Here is a 22,455-nt window from a genome sequence, read left to right as displayed (position 1 = left end):
ATGACCTGATACGCTCCTCGACTGTGCAAAAAAGAGACACAGAACCTTATATACAGTGAATGAGTACATACAAAGAGGACATTATGTGCAGCAAGTGGGTGAGTTATATACATTATATAAATAGAGATAAAATAAAATAAAACAATATGTTAATTTACAGCTTGTCTACATTGAGTGAGTAGGGTGTTAAAGTGTCTTGTGCTGTAGTGAAGCCAGAAGGATCAGGATGATATATATATATATATATACAACATTTCAAAAAACTAAAATAAAAATCTCATTTTATAGTCTCTGATTGTTTTGTCTCTGGGTTCTCTCTTTCTTCTAGTCATTACCACGTGTACATGTCCAGTTTTCTCAGAGATTTGTCTACTCACTGATTCCTATTGGATCCCCAATAGCTCCCACACCTGCTTCTCGATGCAAATCACCTGCAGTATTTACAGAGGTCAGGAGTCAGGACTCACTCCAAGGTTGCTCATCCATGTCTTTATGGACCTTGCTTTCTGCACTGGTGCAGCGCCATGATGGAACAGGATGATGGATCAGCTACATACAGATTCTGACTGGAAGTTCCTGCTTTTGTTGCAGAAACAAGACTAACTCTTAATTAACACACACTTTAACAGTCTTAATTGTGACTCAGCTGGGTAGGGTGGAGATAGAGTTGGCCCTATGGGTTTGTCATAAGATAGATACTAAACTGTGTGTATGTATGCATTTTGGGATCCACCAGATTATGAAAAGGGATCAATAATTTTAAGCCTGCATTCATCCAGTGTTGGGATTTCTGCTCTGGAAAACTTTGCAGATGTGTGAACATTTAAATAAACGAAGCCTCATTTGCAGATTTAAAGTCAAAATCTGAAAAAAACTAAAAGTGTGTCAGAATGTTGTCATTTTTCATGGTGATCTGATTCACCGAAATTAAGTCTTTTGATGCAGAAGTTTGGAATCCGTGCTGGTGACGCACCTGTGCAGCCTCAGGTGCGTCACAATTCTGCTTTGTGTTCCTACAAGTTCACCAATGAGAACATTTTGTGTTTCATTAAAGTTTTCTGTGTGAGTCAGCTGTTAGAAACTTTCTTTTTTTTTTCTATCTGCTTTGGATCTCAAACCCATCGGGTGAAGAAAACCAGAGTGAGGTGAGTCACACTGATTATTTCTTAAAACAATCGCACAATTACCCAGAACAAACCGCAAAGTACCGGAGCACTGACTCATCGTGAACTGGGGCTGAGGTGAATTTATTTAACGATCCCAGTCGATGGCTTACAAACAAACCGGAGCAGATCATTCGTCTCTAGCAGAAATAGGTGTGTCTGCTGCTTCTCTGATGGATTTCTACTGATCACATTTTAATCTCCACATTTAGGGCTTAAAGGTCACATAATTAAGTAGAAGTAATTGACATAATAACACTAATACTTCTCTTTTGTTACTGAGACCTCTGTAGCTCCAAAGTTTAAAGTAAAAGAAAGACTGTATATAAAAGATGGCATCACCTTTTAGTATTTTAACGTTTTGAAACTGGACTTGATGGCGTGAATCTCATACTTCACACTGATTGGCTAACACCTTGATATTCTTATATTTTACTAAACAAAAATGATGTTGCATACACGAGTCAAAACTAGCAACTGAGCTAATGCGCTCATGAGGAAACTGAATGCTGAGGTCAAAAATCCAAAGAGCCGAGGGCCACTTTCTCTTTCCACTCAGAGCAGTTGCCCCCTGCTGGTTATTAGAAATAATGCAGCTTCTACACCTGAAATTGTGGCAGTTTCCTCAGCACATCAGTTCAGCTGAATCTGTGGTTTGCTTTAATCATCTAGTGAAAGCTTGTTTTCATAGGCCTGCCTGTTCTTAATCACTGTACTATACTAGTTTTAGTTTATTCTAGGAATGTGTCTTTTACTACTGGCTGCTTCACACCTCGTTTGTGTGTACACGTCTTTAATATCTTTAATGTGTCACTTTCCTTCAAATTGTGAAGCACTTTCCCATTGTGACCATGTTTTTGTGGTGGCTGCGTGTGACATTTATCATAATTCTTTAGGCAGAACTTTTACAGTTACAGGACGGCATCAAAACCGCTCTTTTATTGTCTTCATGTGTTCACTTCTTTGTGTTCGGAACTCCTGTGGGTTGGCAGCCTGTGAAGCGACAGTTTGACTGAGCAGAACAAATTGCAGTCCTGCAGCACCACCTGCTGGCCAGATGGAGAGGCACAGATCAACTGATGTGTATATATGCTATAAGGTCATATATATATGTATATATATATATATATCCTGAATCACAAATTTATTAGGTTAAAAAGATCATCACTCCATTTTATCAGCATCAGACTGATGACAGTTCAGTTCAAGAAAGTCTCCACTGCCACCTGCTGGTCAAATAATGACACAGCATGAGCTCAAAAGTACTGCATGGTTGAAGGTTTCCCTGTTAATCTTCCCCGAAAGAAATTTCATCAGAATGGTGATGTAGGTGTTTTAAACCAGCTTTCTTTAGGGGATTTACTGTAAATCTTTCTGTTTTTAAATAGTTTTAAAATTTCTAAAATGAACTAAATCTATCAGCAAAATGAGAAGAAACCACAGCTTTGACATTATGCTTACAACATGTAAACAGTGTTTAAGAGTCATCAGCTGAAGTGTGGCTGGAGTCAGAGGGCTGTAGTTAACTTAGCAGACTGACAGCAGAGAAAGTGTCATGAGGAAATGGATAGAGAGCTATTCGGGAGAAATTTAAAAGAGCAGCATGTAAAACCTATAGGTTATAGGTTACAGATTATGTAACTCAGACAAATTGGCCGGGACTACATATGTGGCACATTTCTGCCTGCAGGTACAGTCACACCACCACCACAAACCCCTGAATTATCGACTTTTTGCTCTCTGAATCTGATGTTTGAAGCCAAACAGCCAATAAACAGATCAGCACCGTGACTCACGTGTGGTGTGTCGGAGGGAATATCGTATAAATCAAGACATCTTCACTTTAAATAGATGCAGAAAAAGTGAAATTTATCAGAGTACAGACATTTAATTGTTTGAAACTCACACCCAACCACTTAATCACCCTTAGCTCCGCTGATGTTTAAATGAGAACACTAATTTTTGCACAGCAAAGACAGAAACAGCAGCCTCTGGTGTGTGGATGCTTTCATTCATCTTCTTAACACTTTTTCTATTCCTCCTGTGAAACATCACTAGGAGATGAAAAAGAAAGAATATGGCAACATTTACAGAGAAGCTCGGCATGCGTGCGCTTCGAGAATATGACTGGCTGGTTTATGGATGTCCGCCTCCGTCAGGTGTGCGAATGCCTCTTACCTTTTCCTGTTCAAGGCTCAAAGTCCAGCTGACGGACAGAGACGATCCACACAACACCGCATACAACAACAAGAAAACATTTTTATTCTTTAAAGGAGGGATTTCCTTCGGCTGCACACACAGACAAAGACGAGGAACAGTGGACACTTTGCGGAGTCTTTGAGGATCTGAAACATGGAACACTGAATCCGTCCTTACACATGGATTGTACCTGAAGACAGCAGCTTGGATAAAGTCTGAAATCACCGCTTACTGGCGGCCATCTTGCAGACAGGTGTGTTTGAACAAACATGTCCCAGCAGATCTGAGCTGTTTAAACAGGACATTTCAGGTGATTTATTGACTGCAGGTGTCGTCAGACACACATTAGCAATAAAAACGAATCAGGTGTGTTCCCAGGTTTCTGCTTTTAACCTTTTTCAGAATAAGTTGATGAATGAACTGAAATCATAAATACATAATTTCAGCAATCAGAAATGGATGTATACTGTATTTGTGTATAGGCTTTCTCTAAGAAGGCCTTTTCCCTGCAGGTGACTGGACGGAGCAGCTGTCCATCTTCAAAACCAAAAACAGGTTAAAGCAGGCAGCTTTAATTCAATTCATTTCAGTTATACAGCACTCAGTCACAGCAACAGTCACCTGACAGTGCTTTTTATAAAAGACCATACAATAATGCAGAGAAAACTTCAACAATCAAATGACCCCCTATGAGCACTTGGCAACAGTGGGAAGGAAAAAACTCCCGTTTTACAGGAAATAACGTCAAGCAGAACCAGGTTCAGGTACGGGCAGTGATCTTCTGTGACCATTTGGGGGTGACAGGACAAAGACATGCTGTGGAAGAGAGCCAGAGATTAATGACAAGTAATGATTAAATGCAGAGAGGTGTTTAAACAGAGAGTGAGTGAAGAAGAAACACTCTTCACTCACAACACAGTGCATCATGGGAAGTCCCCAGCAGCCAAGACCTATCGGAGCATAACCAAGGGAGGATTCAGGGTCACCTGATCCAGGGCTAACTAAAGGCTTTATCAAAAAGGAAAGTTTTAAGTCTAATTTTAAAAGTAGAGAGGGTGTCTGTCTGTTTGATAACATATTCAATAACAGGGAGCCAATGAAGAGAGGTCAGTAGTTCTTTCTAAGATGCTGACATGTCCACCTGACTGTAGTTCATCTGCAAACATAGCGTGGATGGTGGGCGTGACTGCTTTCTGTGATTCAGACAACAAATACAGACAAAGGTTAAAGTTGGGACCGATGTTGTGTTTTGTTAAATGTAAAGAAATGAGTTTCTACCCTGAGCAGTTAAAGCATGTTTAACTACATTCATCCACTGACACACAGTTATGCCTAATGGTCTCTCAAACACACTCATACACATACAGACAAGCATCAACAGCAATTTGGTGTTCAGGATCTGACCTTCTGCTGGCAGATCATTTGCTTTACCTCCTGAGCCACAGCTGCCTTTTCACACTGAATGGTGCAGTTAACTAAAATCACTCACTGTGTGGTTAATTGTACCCATCCAAAGTGTTTGTGCAGCAGGATCTGTGTCTGTGGTAAACAAGTAAACAATCTGCCTTTTCTTCTGTCTTTGATGGCATTCATAACATTTATGTATGCAGTTCACTAACCAAGCAGTCTACCAGTAGCTCCTAGCGTGGCATTGCATCCTCTCTTCCAAGTCGAGTCATTTCTAGCTCCAAAAACCAACATGACGGCAACCAAAACGCTCCAAAAAGCAGTTTGTTTACAGTCTGTGCTTCAAGCTTTGCTGCTTTTCAGTTTGAGCTCAGCCGTCAGGTATTTTATGTTGTGATCACATTTTGTCTCTTTAATCTCAATGTAATGATGCATGCATGTATGTAGGTCTGTATGTACCCTTGCCCCTTCTTGGCTGGTGGGCCAGTCTCAAAAAAGCTTTGCACAAACATGCATCAACACGCAGCGGTTATTAACATCTTTTCATTTTCATCATCACCCTGTTGTTGTGTGTGCTGGTAAAAATAATAATAATTCAATAAAAATTTACCTTTTTGTTTATTCTCAGTGTGCAGAGCTCTGCTGGACATTCTCCTCATCCCGTGCTCTGCCGCTGCAGCGCCCCCTACTGTGCTGAATGGATCCTGAAGCCGGCCGGCTGCCAGCCCAGGTCCTGGGAGAGAACGAGGCGCTGCAGCAGTTCTTCAATGGTGGGATATCCTCTTAACCTTAGCATCACGTCATCTGCGAATATCAGAGAATGAGTGAAAGCCTGAGGTTTGGATTTAAGGGGTGGTTGGTGCTGTGAGAATCCATAAGGATTTTTACTTGAAGATTTTCCAGTGAAGGTGCTGATGTCTTTAAGGAGGATAAAATTCTCTTGTGAGGTGACTTTATGGTTGGTAACGAGACGGTACCAGGAATGCTAGATAAACCTGTCATTAAGAGGGTTGTATGGATTTCTGAAGATGAGCTTGGATGAAGGTTTGGATGAGTTACTGGGAAGATGCTCAATGAGGACAGTTGAGGAATTCTTAAGGACTTCTACAGAAACATTCCCATGATCTAAAAGAGTCCTGAAAGTCTGAGCAGTTTATTGCTGTCTGTGAGTTTTATTTCCTTTTAGCCTTCACTTTTAGTCTGACCCTAAAAATAGAAACCCACCGACTGACAGTAGGTTAACTGGCCACATGTACAGTACCTTATCTAGTTCCATATTGTCCCGTGGCTGATAAGATCAAAAATTATTGATCAATGTGTGTAGGTGAATTTTATCATTCATGATATGTGGGTCGATATCTGTTTATAGCAGCATGTTTGAAACTGGATGTAATTTAACACCACTGAATATATCAGAGGGATTTTTGATAAATAATGAAACAAATTATTAAGATGTGTCTGCTCTCCTTTTCTTTATTTTCTGTCATATAGCTCATATACTTGTGTTAAACATCACCAGAGTTTCAAATACTATTGGATCTGTTTGATGTCATAGAGAGCAGATATTCCTAACGTGGTTATTTCAGCCATGCAGCTCTGGCTGTGAGCACAGTATCCCCACAAAACGTGTTTGTTTATGAAGGGCAGCCAATCAGAAGAAAGATGGCCTAAACTGTAGGATGGGCTTGTTTCAGACAAAGGCTGGCTTGAAGGATGGCTTGTATTTTGAACTGTGGATTATGCAAAACTACTCTAATGGAAGAATAAAAATCTGGAGGTGGAACTGAGCAGAACAGGTTTACTTTAATTCTTTAACGTTTGGTTTGTTTTTGTGACAACTGTGGATATGTCGGTGTAATGTCCTGTTTATGTGTGTGTGTGTTCAGGTCAGGATGTGAGCGGTGTGTTGGACAGCTCTGTCACTGTTGACACGAGCATGCTGGAGCAATACCTCAGTAACGATGTGGACCCCATCAGCTTGTAAGAGTCACCCTCAAAGACACATCTACACTTTGAGATCATTATAAATACAGTTTTTGTAACTCAGTGATTGAATGTATACTTCATTTCATTAATTAGACAGCAAACAAATATTTACTAGTTTCTAAAGCAAATGTAAGTGCAGTGAAAGAGAACTTATATGTAGTAACAGCCTACAGTGACAGTACTAAAGATACAGACTACATAAATTGTGTTCACTCTCACTCCATGTGATTAAACACTTAAAAGAGAAGAACTGTGCTTATACTTTATTGGTAGTGTGACACACTAGAAACTATAGACAGTCTTTTATTGCTTCGTTTGGATCAGGTAGTATAATTCAGGTCAGGTCAAGTTGTCTAAAGCTGTTTTTTTTTATTATAGTAAACTAAGACATCAGAGAGAGCTCCAACATTCAGACAATTCCCAATGAGACAGAACGATTTAGTAGGAAGAATAAAATTGTTACTACTTTTATATTAGAGGGTGAAAACTGTTTTTCATCTGTTGCTCTGATGGTAAATAATTTTTTGGAGGTGAAAAAAAGAGGTTTAAACATTTGAAATGTCCTTTAATTTGGATAGGAACCTTTTTACCTGTCTAATTTTGTTCTTTTTTGCATATTTATCTGAGAGTGGCTTTGAGGTACAATTATCCTATTTTATTTCTGTCCGACAGCATGAACTCAGTTCTCCTCCTGTCAGGGTCATGACCCTACAGTTATGATGTAGGGTCAATAAAATGCAGTCCTGACTTTATTTCAATGTTTTAATCCCCTGATAATCATTTGAATATATCTCAGTTACAAAGTTCACTATCAGGTGCAGAAGGTTTCCTCGTCTTTTGCTGCATGAAACAGCTTATCCTGAAGCTGCAGAAGTAAATATGAATATATCATCATTTCTCCCTGGAGATCATGTTAGACAACAAACATTTAAACAGTGTTCAGCTGGTTGGTTATCACCAAAGGGAAGGCTGTAAATGCATAACACAATTAAAAATTTATATTAAATATGAATAAGAATTACTCTTCATGTTGTTTTTTTCCTCCCAGCATGCTGCCCGAGTCTCCTCCTGATTCAAGCTCAGAGGCCTGGTCACCTGCACAGATTCCAGGTACCATTTACACACATCAGACATGCATTTTTTGTATGCAATATTTGCATTTTAAGAGACAACAAATTTTGTGTTTTCACATTCCTTTGTCCCATAGACCGCACGCTGACAAGAGCACTGGTTTTATTAACATTTGAAAAACAAACCTGATCAAGCACAGATGGTGACCCCTTGATAGCTACTCATAACTGAAATAATAATTACAACACCACTACAGTAGGGATTTGAAGGTAAACTTTAACAGCCCCTTGAGTCTGCAGAAGCATTCTTCACTTCCAGTACAAAAATCTAGTACAAATTATTCATTCCAACAAGTGTTATGTTCCTCGTTACGCGTGAAAAAACTACAAACCTGTTACCGTGGGAGTGAGTGACTGGTTGCTCTTGTTGTGATGATTGTGCCAGCACATGCACATCTGTGCTAATTGTTCAAGATATAAAAATGACTAAACTTGAGGCTCATAATAACCATGTTTTATCACAAATAATTTGCGAAGCAAAAAAGCTTTTGTAAGACATTTTCTTCTCTAATCAGGGAACCTCCGCTACATGTCATCCTATTGGTCCAACCAGCCAACCACGCAGGAGGCATTTCAGCCCACAAATACATCTGCTGCTTCCTCCTCCTGTCGCTTTAAGGGTCGACGGCCTGCCCCCCCCAACCCCAGCGAGCTGACTCATGATCAGCTTTGTACTTTGGGACTCACAAACACTTATATCAAGTCTGGGACTCCTCCTGCCCCTCCTGCTCCACCTGGACCACCTGCTCTTCTGCAGCAGCACCACACACATAACTCACCTGGACAATCAAGCTATCTAAGTCCAGAGAACTATTCGCACTCTTACACCCCACCCACACCTCCTTCTCCACCTTTACCACCTTCAAACAGCTACACCACAGCCTGCACTGGACCAGGCTTGCTCCCAAATCTAACCACACCCTCTCCAACCCATATGCTGGGCTCTGCCTCCACACTACAAACCTGGTAAGCAGATATTCAGCTTTATGACGCTGTGATGTCACAATGTGGTCATTTTATTTTACAGTAGGTGGAATTGTGATCATGTAAATGACAGTCTGAAGAAATAGTCATAAAAGTTGACAGCAAGGTAACAGAAACCATGGGATGCAATCCAAACCATAAAGATAAAGAAGGCATTGCATGTGTTTTAGAGACAGTCCTGAATTACTTACATTTTAAATCAGTTCTGCAATGTCAGAGTGAGTCTGTAAAAGAAGACTGAGAAAATATTCTTGAATTTAGACTGACTCACAGCCGGAACAAGTGGATGGAGTTTGATCAGTTAAAATAAATGTTAAATTTTTACTGAAATGCAGAAAGTTTTTACATTCATGTAATCCCATTAAGTCACATGATATAGTATGCTACAGTTACTATTGGTATACACAGAAGACTGTTATTGATATAAAAATGTGTGTGTAGATATCATTGGCATAAAAATGACACAAAGATGAACCATGTAAAAAGAAAATAGCAGTGGACCTAAGATTAAGCCCTGTGGCACTCCATTGGAGCTTTGAATATGTCTTCTCCTGTTTCAGCACCTTAGAGAGTAAAAAAAGGAGGAGATCAGAGTCTGAGGAACCATCTGCAGGAGTTGGCACCTCCTGCTCTGAAGGTGAAGGAACTCATGGTGGTGTGGGGAGCACTGCAAGTGTTAGTGGAATGGGTGTGGGATCCTATCAACTACTATCTTGGGAACAGTACAGGCCAGAACAGTGGACCACTTTGCATGACAGCAACTACCAGACACTGTGAGTAAAGGATCAGTCCAGTCTCTTACTGCAAAGATAGCCTTTCTTGACAAAGGACATGGTTTACCAGCATCACTGTGTTTTAGGTCTCCTCCTGCCTACCACGTTGATACAGATAAAGGCTTCAACTACTCCACAGCTGACGAGTCCTTTGTTTGCCAAAAGAAGAACCACTTTCAGGTCACTATTCACATTGGTGTGGATGCAGAGCCACAGTACATCAAAACTGCCAGTGGGCCACAGGAAATCGACTTTTTCCAGATAAAAGTGTTCGGGGTTAAGGTGTGTATAGATTTACTTTCAGTTAGAGAAGGAAAAATAATCGTGCAGACTTTAAACATTAGTTTTAAATCAAAGGAGGTTTACATGCATAATAATACTCTATGAAAACGGTGAAACTCCATTGAGGGGCCAATGAACATTACATAGCTAAGGGTACAAGATAACTTCAGTGGGGTGAAGTCATCCTGTGCCCTTAGGAGAAACACAGCCCCAAAGTACAATGTTCCCACCTCCATTCTGCCAAACACAGTGAGTCGAGTTGATGCCAAAGACCTTGCAGGCGCTGCAAGATTTCAGTCCATTATGGTGTTGTGCTTTTAGATCATTAATAAACTCCTCACATGTAGTTTTGGACTAAACCACCACCTTTGTTATGATCCATGAGGCAACCTCTTGCATGGAGCTCTAGACTCCGGACATTTGTTGGTCATCTTCTATTTATTTGGTTTCCAAATAATCACAATAACAGTTGCCACCTTCTCACCAAGCTTCTTACTGATGCACTTGTAGCCCATTTCTGTCTTGTTCAGGTCAAAAATCTTGTTCCTACCATCCTTTGACAGCTCTTTGGTCTTGTCCACCCACTTCATACGGGCAAATACTTAGTATTTTTTTCGACATTACTCATCTGTTTAATGTTTGTTTGTCTCCTTCTTATCAAAGCTGGAAACTCCAAGTCACCTTGTGACCATTGAGCAATCTCAACCTGACCGCAGCAAAAAACCCTTTCTTCCAGTCAGGTATGTAACAGTATTAATGTCCCTATTTTTGACCAGATACATTTGACTTTATGACTGTAGAAAAGCTTTTCTTTTGCCTGAATAATGTTTGAGTCTTATCCTCTTCATGGAAGACAGTCCAGTATGATGTACAGCAGTTCAAGGTTTAAGAAAGCAGCTGGGTGTTGAAGGAGAAAAGCATTTTAGAACATTCCATTTTTTTTTTACCAACACTCCATTTTTCAAGACCAAAACTGTCTTATCCTGAATTCGATAAGCAGAAGAGCGTGGATGGATTGATCCAATTTAGTTCTTTGTTGTCAAATTATTTAGCCTCTGGCAAGCTATCTTGACTACCAAATGGCTGATGATACAGTTAAAAATGTGGCAAATACAGCATTTTAAACATAATGCTATCAAAACTTCCAGGGTCAGTCTACCCGGTGGCAAAATGACCAGAGTAACACTTGGCCGACTGCACTTCAGCGAGACAACGGCCAACAACATGCGAAAAAAAGGCAAACCAAACCCTGACCAGAGGTTTGTAAATGTATAAATATAAAAACAAATTAATGAAGGCATAACAGCAGTGGATAACAATGATAACTGTGTGTGCTTATTCAGGTATTTTCAGATGGTGGTTGGCCTGTATGCTGTAGTTAAAGATGAGAGTTTTCTCCTGACAGCTTTGGTGTCGGAGAAGATTATTGTCAGGGTAAAAAAATACGTCTATGAACCAAAAATTGATAAATCAATAACTCAATGACCCTATTAAAAAGTTTAAGATTCCATTAAAAAAAAAAAAATCTTTCCCACAGGCTTCTAACCCTGGTCAGTTTGAGACAGATGGGGACACCATGTGGCAGCGCGGGGTGGTGCAGGAAGCTTTGGTCTGTCAGGGTCGGGTGGGCATCAACACCGACTCCCCTGATGAGGCGCTGGTTGTCTGTGGTAATGCCAAAGTGATGGGCACCATCATGCAGCCATCTGACTGTCGCGCTAAGGAGAACATACAGCAGGTGAAAAAATTATATTTCATTATATTTCTGAATATCTAAATCACGAGTTTTGTCCATTTGTAGCAGGTAGCTTTTCCATTTGGTGTGGTTGATGTTCGAGTCTGTAGTCTTCTGTAGTAGCATCTACATCAGCACAGAAATCTGTAGAATTTGAATGGACAGTTAAGTAGTTTTAGTATAATTTTAAAAAGGCAATGTCTTAAAGACCACCACTGATATCTTTGACATTTATCCAGTGGTTCAGCTGGATTCTGTTTGTCCTATTGTCCCTCTGACTTTGCACATTAAAAATTTCCAAAAATGTGTTCCTCTTTTTGCTCATTAGGTCGACTCTGAGCAGCAGCTGAAGAGAATTAATCAGATGAAGATAGTCGAGTTTGATTATAAGCCGGAGTTTGCTTCCAAAATGGGAATAGATCACACCCACCAGACAGGTGCTGCAATTCACCATGCTGTAATGATCATACCATATGTTTGAATCTTTCTATTCTCCTCTGAGCATAAACATTGCCTAGGGCACTGCGAGTGCCAGCATCAGTATGGTGTCTACAAATAATTTGTACAAATCCCACAATATTTATATATATTTTTATATTTGGCAAATCAATTGAGCACCAAATGGTGACCTTACAACTCCATTCACCATACACACATTTGTTGGCATTTAGTGTTTACATGCTACGTTTGTTTAGTTTTAACAAGATGACAACAATGTGGTGATAAGAAAACAACATTTGGGTGACCATCATCATGTCATGAGACACTTTATGAAGCAACCTGTTGGGTAGCCAGTCGTCTAGTCTTAGGTCAAGGTCTATACACCGGTAAATTTACCCAAAAAATATGGATTTTAATGATATAACAAATGTGATACATAAAAAATATGAAAAATATATCAAAATATATATATATAAAATACATACACTATATTTATCCATGTGTCTTCTGATATTTAGGTATTATAGCTCAGGAGGTGAAAGAGCTGCTGCCGTCTGCAGTGAAAGACGTTGGAAATGTCATCTGTTCTGATGGAGAGAAGATTAATAACTTCCTCATGGTGGACAAGGTAAGAAGTGCTTACATTTTCTTTTTTTTTTTTTTACTGATACTCTACATTTACGCTTCTCTTCAAATACAAGCAAATTTAGGTGACTTTAGAGATTTTCAAACCTTACATTGGCTTCATGCACACATAACACATGGAAAAAGAAATGGTTGTCATTAGAAGAAACATTTAAGGTAACATTCTGAAAGTATAATGGTCGCCTGACAACTACATCCTGCAGTGGTCTTAGCAACCAGCACTAATGCCCTCCCTCTCCTCTTCCAGGAGCAGATCTTCATGGAAAATGTGGGAGCAGTGCAGCAGCTGTCAAAGCTCACTGACAATCTGGAAACTCGTATCAACGAACTTGAGGTCTGGAACCGTCGACTGGCAAAGCTGAAGAGCCTGACGGGTAGCCTACGATCCACTGGGTATTTACCTTCATCCATCTATCACTTAAAGTTAGATCCATATGTATTCAGAGAATGACACTTCTTCACACACTTCTTTAAAAAAAAAATTGCATGAAGAATTCAGGTTTAGAAGATTCAACAAAACTGTGGTTTCCATTTTATGAGGCTCAAACCGATAAGGATTTTTCTTCATGCTTCGATAAAGATCTTTTGCAGTCAATGACAGTCTGAAGTCTTGAACCCATGCACATCATCAAATGCTGTGTCTATCAGGGAGAACAGCCTTAGCCATGGAAGAACCACTTCCAGTGGTATGAGAAACCTCTCCAGATTCATCAGGTTGGATGGGGAGCGTTGGTGCACATTTTCTGATCTCTTCAGAGATGTTTAATGAGGTTTAAGTCTGGGCTCTGGCTCGGCCAGGACTTTCACAGAGTGGTCCTGAGGCTGCTCCTTTGTCATCTTGGCTGTGTGCTTAGGGTCGCTGTCCAGTTGGAAGATGACCCTTCACCCCAGTCCAAGGTCCAGAGTGATCTGGAGCAGGCTTTCACCAAGTCTCTGTACAGTGCATTCATCTTTTCATTACTCCTGACTAGTGTCCCACTTCCTGCTGCTGAAAAACATCTCCGCAGCATGACGCTGCAACCACCATAGTAGAGATGGTATTGGCCAGTTAATAAGCAGTGCCAGGTTTATTCCGGAAAACACTGGGCAAGAGAATTTTGTTTCTCATGCTCTGAGCATCCCTCAGGTGCCATTTACTGAGGAGTGGATCTGTCTGGCCACTCTATCATCAAGGTCTGATCTGGAGTGCTGCAGAAATGATTGTCCTTCAGGAGGTTTTTCCTCTCTCCACAGAGCAACTCTGGATCTCTGTCAGAGTGACCCTTGAGTTCTTGGTCACCTCCCTGACTAAGGTCCTTCTAACCCAATTACTTAGACTGGCTGGGTGGCCAGCTCTAAGAAGAATCCTGTTGGTTCTAAACTTCTTCTGTTTTTGGATGATGGAGGCCGCTGTGTTCACTGGAGGTTTCAGTGCTGCAGATCTTTCTCTGTACCCATTCCCATATCTGTGCCTAGATACAATCCTATCTCAGAGGTCTACAAACAATTTCTTGGACTTTCTGACATCCACTTTCACCTATCAGATCTTATGCAGACATGTCCAATCAACTGCATTTACCACAGGTGGACTCCAAATGACTTACAGAAACATCTGACAGATTATCAGAGGAAACATGATGCACCTGAGCTCAATTTTGAGTGTTATGTATGTACTTGTTATATTTTTATTCTTTACTTTTAATTCATTTGCAAAAATTTCAAGCAAACCTTTTTCACTCAACTAAGTGAAAGAGTTTGTCTTAGCAAACTCTGTTATGTTCATGAGTTCAATTTCACAAGTTGTTGAAGGCTAAAATAATTCAAAACAGAATATTCGAATATCATAAAATGCATCCTTTAAAGGAAATTTAATATTTAAAAGGATGCATTTCATAATTTCTCAGAAACAGTTAAAATAACTCCATTATGGTTATGTCTAAAGGCAGAGTCATACTACAAAGTATACAGCACCATGGAAAATGACTCATGAAATGTTTATTGCAACACCACTGCACTATATCAGTGCCAAGCACAGGTCAAGGACAACTGAGTTTCTGAAGGCTACTGTAGGTAACACTGAAAGGCCTTAATAGACAAGAAATCACCACAGGTAACAGATTATATAGCATCCAAGGGATCAGTTACTATAGCTTTAGGTCTTATCTTGGGCTAGTTGAAAGGCATCTTAAGAAATGTATATAGTTAGTACCTTAAGTCGATATCCCTGTAGAAAGTTGAAGGACAGTCGTTCACCTCTGTACAAAATAACCTCTTAACTTTGCTAAAGGTCATGGATACACTCATCACTATTCAAATAAATATAGTTTATTGTTATAACCTTAAAGGCGCTCTAACCTCCATCCTTCAAGGAGCGTGTGGAGGGATGGATTTCAGGAGCACGAGTAGAGTTTTAATTTTCTTCTTTTTTTGGAAAATTCATTCTGTGATTTGAAAATGAAGCAGTATTTATATTATTTCTAACAGGAGACCTCAGAAACACAGCAGCATGTCGACAATATCAATACCTGACGCATGTAAGACTGAAAAAGTGCAAAGGGAGGACAAAAGTCACAAATACAGACGGTGCCTGCGGCATAAAGTCTTCCAGATAAGCGTCTTCGCTCTGCTGGCCACTATGGCTTTCTGGTGAGACATGATGTCACTTAGAAATGATATGTTAAATTAAGAAAGAAAGAAAATCTATATCGTAATGTGTTTGTGTGTGCAGTGTCATCTCCATCACCACTCTATACCTAGTAAACTTGAAGGAGGAAGATTTTGGAACCAGTCCTGGAAACAGGTAAACAATAAAAGCTTTCATAGGGATTCCTCGTCACTGAAAAAGTTCCAAGTCACCATCATGACATATTAGACACACTAAGGCAGTGGTCCCCAAACAATTTTTGCTAGCCCCCTCCCCCCGGTCACTTCATGTGCAGCACATTTTTGTTTTTGTTTGTTTGAAACCTACTGTGCATTTATTTGATTCCTTCCGAAAGAATCATTCTCAGGCTGGTTAAACTTCCAGTGGATTTTAGAACTTTCACAGAGAAAGTAATGGAAACCAGACCATAACAGATTGATAACTATCCTCATGTTGTAGATAGGTCATCTCAGAGATTCGCCTGATATTCTCTTGGCTGTTCTGATTGTTTTTGACGTATTTATGCTATATGATGACATTTGTCTCAATATGGATATTTATTGAGAGCAATTTTACTCTCCGGACATAACTGGTATTTTGTTTTCTGTCTTCATTCATGTCCATCGTCACAGAAATGCTGTACAGTTTAGTTATTTTATACATATTTTGGTCAGAATGTAGTATATCATCTTCAAATTTCTATTAGTTGGCTAGCTTCCCGATAACTCTAGTTCACCTTGTAAAGCAAAAAAAATCATAAATATCCAGACTTTATTATAGCACCTGGGAGGACAGCCACACTGATCATTTTATTGGCACTGATAGAACTTGGACCATTTTTAAGTGTCAAAGTTTGTTTGTTTGGCAAGCTCCAGCATTATTTACCCCTTGAAATGACAAATGAAAATGAAGGGGGCTAAAAAGTTCTGAAATGTAGTACTTGTTAGCTTGTCTGCATTATTATTGTTATGTTAACCAACAAGTTTTATGTTTTTGTGTGTTAGTAATACCACTGAGACTCCTCTGCAAACCTCATCATGGACCAGCACAGGTAATGTGATGCCTTTTAACACTGATGTCATACAGAGAAAAAGTCTAAAGCCAAAAAGACAAAGACAAATAATGGTGTAAATGGTATATATAAGCACCTACACTATTATAAGCATTCAGAGATCAGATAGAGACCTAAATACACTCACCTAAATACTTGGATTAAATTATTTCAGAGCTTTTTTCAGTACTTCTGAATTCCAATAGCAATGGCAACAGAGAAAACAAAGTAATAATACGATAAATCTCTTCCAGTCCTGCCAACTGGTACTCCTGGCCTCTGGCCCCCTGCTGTGGACTTCTGTGATCTGCTATACTGTGATAAGGTGTACTGCTGCCCTTCATCAACAGAGGGCACCACTAACTCAAACATCACCATCTCTAAATCAACAGAAATACCTGTTATGAAAGGTAAAGTTATTTCACTCTCTAGTTCTTGCTTACGTTAAAAAATAATTTCATCATAACTGATTTTTGGTTCACCATTTGATATTTCTGCTCCTCAGAAAAAAACATAGAAGATTTTTATGGACAGCTGAAAAATGCTGGAGACTGTGAGTAAATTTTTATATAGTTTCAGTTCATATAGTAAAGTTATTGAGAGATTTTTTTGACTGATTTTGATTTAGAAGGGTAAAACAAAGTGTTATTCAAAAGATCCTTCAACAAGGATTCATGAAGCCCCACCTTGACCAGGGATACTAGCACCCCAACCTAGGGCTGGGCCTGGCAGTGGGCGAGGGCTCGGTTTCAGAGCACACTGGGTCTTAATGCATGTGACTCCTCTGGGTTCAGCATGAATGCACCAAATGGCTCAATCCTCCTCTGGTCCCACAGGAGGAGCCATAGGGGTTTAATACTTTGTGGACTGGTTGTAAGCAGAGGCCTTGGTGTGTGAATGTGTGTGTGAATGGGTGGATGACTGGTTGTGTAAAGCGCTTTGGGGTCCTTAGGGACTAGTAAAGCGCTATACAAATACAGGCCATTTACCATTTACCATCAATCTTCAGTTGCCAAAACTGGCTATAGGGACATTTGTTTAAATAGTCCGGGTTTCTGATCCTATCAGTATTACTTAGAAGGCAAACAGAGCTTGGCTGGAGTCAGGAAGGAGACCCTCCCAGCTCTAGCTGCTGTTCAGTCCCACTGATCCCGATCCTGCTCCCTCTGAAGGCGTGCTTGCTCGGGTGGCCTAGCCGTCAAGCCCTCCTCCTTCAGTCCCAATGTTATCAGCAGCTCTCCTCTAAATCCATGCACTTGGTAAATAACTGGATTAAGATTTAGCAGGTTTTTTTATGCTAATCTTGAGAGGAGAGAGGTTGGCCACAACGCATTTATCTCTCTTCCATGTAGATGTACTAGAATAGGAAGGGAGCCAAATCCTTAAAAGTTATAATCTTACACAGCTAAAACAAGCAGAGAAAAAGCCAAAATATATACCCAGAAAACCAATATAAAACCAATTCGTGGGTTCACAATGTTTGGGCGGTGGTTGCTCTTCTGCCATCTATTGCTGAAATATGTAACTTAATGCAAGAACTAGAGTAAGAACAACGCCAAATGTTCCTAGGAGCCTAAGTATACATCTGTTTTTCTGTTTCTATCAGGGACGAACACCACTATCCATTCTATCATGATCAAAGAAAGCCAACTGGTGATTGACAGAAAATACTGTCTAAGAGACGAATGTGGGTAAGTAGAGAAAGCTAACATAAACACACTGTGATTGTATGCAGGTTATAGAGTGTTTAGTATACTCTTCATTTGATAACACTGCTGTAAAAAGGGTGTTTGAGCTTTTGCGAGCTTGTTAAATAACCAGATTCACCATCAGAGCCAAATAAAGTGGACTTTGTCCCAATATCAAACATTTATGGGTTGAATCTCATCCTAAGCCCATGGCTCTCCAAGTGCAGCTCGTGGGCAAATTGGTGGCCCTTGTTAATTATTTGTGTGGATCGTGGGCGTAACAAAGAAAGAATGCACCCCCAAAATCTTCTTTGGTCACTCTACACCTTTGAGCTGTCATTTTAACCATTGCCTTTATTTTCAGTGGTCACGGAATATGAACATGCAGAGAACCACTAGCAAAATTTAATTTAAAATCTCTTAAATTTTAATTTTAAGGAGTTCCCTGTTATACTTCTATCACCAGCAAGTCGTAAAAAATCTTTTGAAGTTTGCCTATGTCAACATTTTATTTCTATGGTGCTTTCCAACTGTTATTTTACCTGTACTGTGATTTTGGTATATAATTCCTTGTAAGGTGTCCCTGAGTACCTTAAAAAGCATGCATAAATAAAATGCTCTTATTATTACCTTTGCTGTTGCAGAGTTCGCCCATAAAGTTCACTTTAGGATAGTTTGAGAGTCATGTCACTCTCTTCTAAAACACTACATTAAAAGCTAACTGTCTTTATATAGACTCAATTATTGCAAAATAGGTCCACAGTGAAAGTTTTCCCACCTTTGTGATGTAATTGTCTCCATCTGCTGGACATCCTTCTTAGATTCTTAGCAAGGAGACGCTTGTGTAAAAAGAGTGAGAAGACTATGAAAAGCTAGTTTGTTGTAAGAGAGATTTAAACTTGAGACAGTAAAGTTCTCTGTGATTTACATTTATGTAAATCATATAAACTTAAATGATATTTTAAGAAAACAGGCTGCAGTAATACTTGACTGTGCATGTGGAGTGGATGTTGGTGTCAGTCAAAGTCAAAAAGACCTTTAATCTTAAATGCCAGTAAAATCTCAATTAAATTTTGGCAAGAACATATTTTGCCTAAAAATGTCTCCTCAGTAATGATACATGCTACCTCGTGGTATTACTTAAATATGTAGTAAAAATAAAAATAACATTATACTTCTGTTGTTTCCTTTAAGCCCTGGTCGATACATCTTCAGAGTTCCTGTCAGTGAGTTTGTTCCTGTCAACATGAAAGTAACCCTGCTCATGAAGTAAGTATCCTAATATACACACACATGCTATTAAAACATGTATTATTAATATTATTATTCTTGTTATTTTTATTTATATTTAATCTTAATCTATCCCCTTTTTATCTGCTAATGCTGGAATGACAGTATTGATTTTTTTTTTTTTGCAAATGCCAATTTACATGTGATATTGAAATAAATTGACATAAATTTTATTTTCTGTTTGTGTATATAAATCTGTGTCTGGTTTAGCTCTACAGAGGAGTTGGTAGTCCATCTGTGCAGTTTTGATGAGTCCACGGTCTGTTCTGCTCAGGTCGATATCAGCACTGTGTCTGACAGCAGATACCCATCAAATACACAGGTCAGAATCAATAATCAGTTTCCCTAAAAGTCACTTATATATAGCATGTAAATATAAAACTAACCCATATAAAATCAACCCAGCCGTAGAAATCGTTTGATTTTGCCCTCGTTTTAAAGTTAAATATTGAGTCTGTTAAAAACTATATTATATTTTCAAAAACCATTTAATCATTCTCAAAAATTAAGTAAAGCTTCAACAATAATTCAGAATAATTTCTAACTTCTAACTTTGGAAATGAATTTAGTTCATTTGGGGAAGTTTGAAGCCTTTTTCTTTCTTCTAATATGAAGTGGTGAGTTTGGTTTAGGTTCTTAAGACTAAATAAAGATTTTACTAATCTTGCTTCCAATCTTACAAAGATATAAAATCTGGGGTACTTTTAGCACTTCTGTATCAATTGGCCCAAATGTCACAAGCCAGACTTGTTATGGTTCATGACAAGTGTAGTGTGGGCAGCTGTGGCCCACACTACACTTGTCAAGGAGGAGACCTTCTGGCAAAGGAGTTGCAGCAACCAGGCTCTTAATTGCTATCTGAGTAGGTATGGTCATTTTTCACTTTTATGTGCTAATTGCCCAAATGATAAAGAACTGATCATGAAAACATTCATTCAGGATTAGCTTCAAATTATTGTTTTTCTGAGCTTAATGTGACATTTTTACTGTTTTTACTGAAAATTAGAGGTTTTGCTGAATAAATGGTAACTGACCTTTTTTGGCTTTTTTTCGGTAGGGGGAACATGAATGGCCTCTTCATGTGGCTCGCCTTTATCAAAGCTGGTATCACTTCCGCTCAACAGTGGCTGTAAGAAACCAAAAATTATTCATTTGTCTTCCATAAAAGACCCGAACATTAATGGAAACATTAGTGTTATAAAAACATTTTATTTTATGTTGCCTGTCATAGAAATTTTCATTATTGATGTTATTTATATAAATATTTTCACAGAAACATGGATCCTACAGACTGTTGGGCCATAATAATGTATATGCTTATCAATGTCTTTCTTCAGGGTCAAGCAGACTGCAGTACCAACTATCAGTACGCGGGGGCGCTCTTCACAGACTACCACTTCTACTTCTACAGACACTGCACGGAATTATAGAAACACAATTACAGACAAATTATAAAAACATGTTTATAGAATATTTGCTTTATTTCTGCAAAGACGACAATTAGAGAAATCCAAGCATGCTCTAATCACTTATGCAAGTTTTTATGTTTGGTTGTTTTGTTTTGGGGGTTTTTGCGGGGTGGGGGGGGGTAGGTTTGTTATTCTAGAAAAATGGCTGGTTAATTTAAAAAAAAAATGACAACTTGAAAACATTTACTTTGACATTGTGTTATTTAATGTATTTTACTCATATCATTGTTTTATGATAAGTTTTACACAGACTGGCAAAAATGGAAATGCCAAAAATAAAAAAAAATTACAACAACCCATCTTCCAATCAGAGAGGGGGGGTTGGAGAGGGGATTTATTGTGACTGCAGTTCAGACAGGGTAAGTGTCGGCGCACATGTGAGGATCATCGAGATTTGAAAAAAGTATGAAAGTACATTTCTGCCACGTGAAAATGTATTTTCTATATGCATTTTTAAATTGTCTATTTTTCTGCCTTTTTTCAAATATTTGTTTTTGGTTTTCTTTGATATGGACAGTTTTACCTCCTTGTGTCTGTAAAGCTGTTAAAATGTAGATAGATGTAAAAATCCTTATATACACACTGCTTAAAAAATAAAGGCAACACAAAAATAAGACATCCCAGATGAGAATGAATGAATAATCCTTATTTAAACTTTGTTTCTTCACATAGTTGAATAAAAAAAACACACACACACACACACACACACACAACACACACACACAAAATGTATCAATGGAAATCAAATTTAGCAACCCATGGTGGTCCAGATTGTGAGTCACACTCAAAATTAAAATGGAGGGGGGGAAAAAACACACACACACACACACACACACTACAGGCTGATCTAACTTTGATGTAATGCCCTTAAAACATGCCAAAATGAGGCTCAGTAGTGTGTGTGTGGCCTCCACGTGCCTGTATGACCTCCCTACAACGCCTGGGTATGCTCCTGATGAGATGGCGGATTATCTCCTGAGGGATCTCCTCCCAAGTCCTGGACTAAAGCATCGCCAACTCCTGGATGGAGCGAGACATGATGTACCAGATGTGCTCAGTTGGATTCAGGTCTGGGGAACGGGCGGGCCAGTCCATAGCATCAATGCCTTCATCTTGCAGGAACTGCTGACACAAGGAGGCAGGAGAATGTTCTCCATGGTGTCTCCAGACTCTGTCACGTCTGTCACATGTCCCCAGTGTGAACCTGTCTCATCTGTGAAGAGCACAGGGCACCAGTGGCGAAGATGCCTGTCGCGCTGACCTACTAGGTGTGGCTGTTATTCTCCTCTTCCTCCTCCTGCCCACTACCTGCTCTGTGCTGCTGCTGATTAGACCTTGTGTGCAATCTACAACTAAGCGCAGCCTGGTGCGCACCGCTCCGCCAGGTGAGCTGAATTAGAGCAATCAAGGGCTGGCATGCCTAGTAGACCTTAAAATACATGCAGCAGTCGTTTGACCCGGGTGCGACATACTGAGAGGACAGCAAACAAAGCACAATCCACTTTCCACTGTGAGGAAGACTTTGAGTTAGACGGGCTATCGGTTTTTCACCTACCTATCTAGCAAACAGCTATCTAACTGGCTAACTA

General features: G+C 39.4%; 1 protein-coding gene across 1 annotated transcript; it reads left to right on the top strand.

Annotated features, from left to right (window-relative positions):
* The first annotated feature begins 3,425 nt into the window (after window positions 1-3,425).
* On the top strand, window positions 3,426-20,941 carry LOC120434044 (myelin regulatory factor-like protein). The gene is made up of 24 exons (XM_039601448.1): window positions 3,426-3,615; window positions 5,398-5,539; window positions 6,656-6,749; window positions 7,804-7,865; window positions 8,401-8,851; window positions 9,430-9,642; window positions 9,729-9,924; window positions 10,588-10,664; window positions 11,073-11,183; window positions 11,268-11,358; window positions 11,462-11,662; window positions 11,988-12,096; window positions 12,619-12,728; window positions 12,993-13,138; window positions 15,209-15,370; window positions 15,453-15,524; window positions 16,373-16,419; window positions 16,674-16,829; window positions 16,925-16,972; window positions 18,026-18,110; window positions 19,302-19,376; window positions 19,608-19,719; window positions 20,455-20,526; window positions 20,735-20,941. Exons 2-24 carry the CDS (start codon window positions 5,467-5,469, stop codon window positions 20,825-20,827), a joined length of 2,856 nt encoding a protein of 951 aa, XP_039457382.1. The 5' UTR covers window positions 3,426-3,615; window positions 5,398-5,466; the 3' UTR covers window positions 20,828-20,941.
* The last annotated feature ends 1,514 nt before the right edge of the window (window positions 20,942-22,455 follow it).

The sequence above is a fragment of the Oreochromis aureus genome, linkage group 17 (assembly GCF_013358895.1).
Source record: "Oreochromis aureus strain Israel breed Guangdong linkage group 17, ZZ_aureus, whole genome shotgun sequence".
Taxonomy (NCBI): domain Eukaryota; kingdom Metazoa; phylum Chordata; class Actinopteri; order Cichliformes; family Cichlidae; genus Oreochromis; species Oreochromis aureus.
The sequence above is the reverse complement of the archived record's forward strand: the minus strand, read 5'-3'. Positions and strand labels throughout refer to the sequence as shown.

Excerpts from the sequence above, each read along its gene's own strand:
- LOC120434044 (XM_039601448.1), top strand. The coding sequence starts at position 5,467 with ATGGATCCTGAAGCCGGCCGGCTGCCAGCCCAGGTCCTGGGAGAGAAC. Across the intron at positions 12,097-12,618 it reads AGATCACACCCACCAGACAG|GTATTATAGCTCAGGAGGTG; the intron begins GTGCTGCAATTC and ends TCTGATATTTAG. Across the intron at positions 12,729-12,992 it reads ACTTCCTCATGGTGGACAAG|GAGCAGATCTTCATGGAAAA; the intron begins GTAAGAAGTGCT and ends CTCCTCTTCCAG.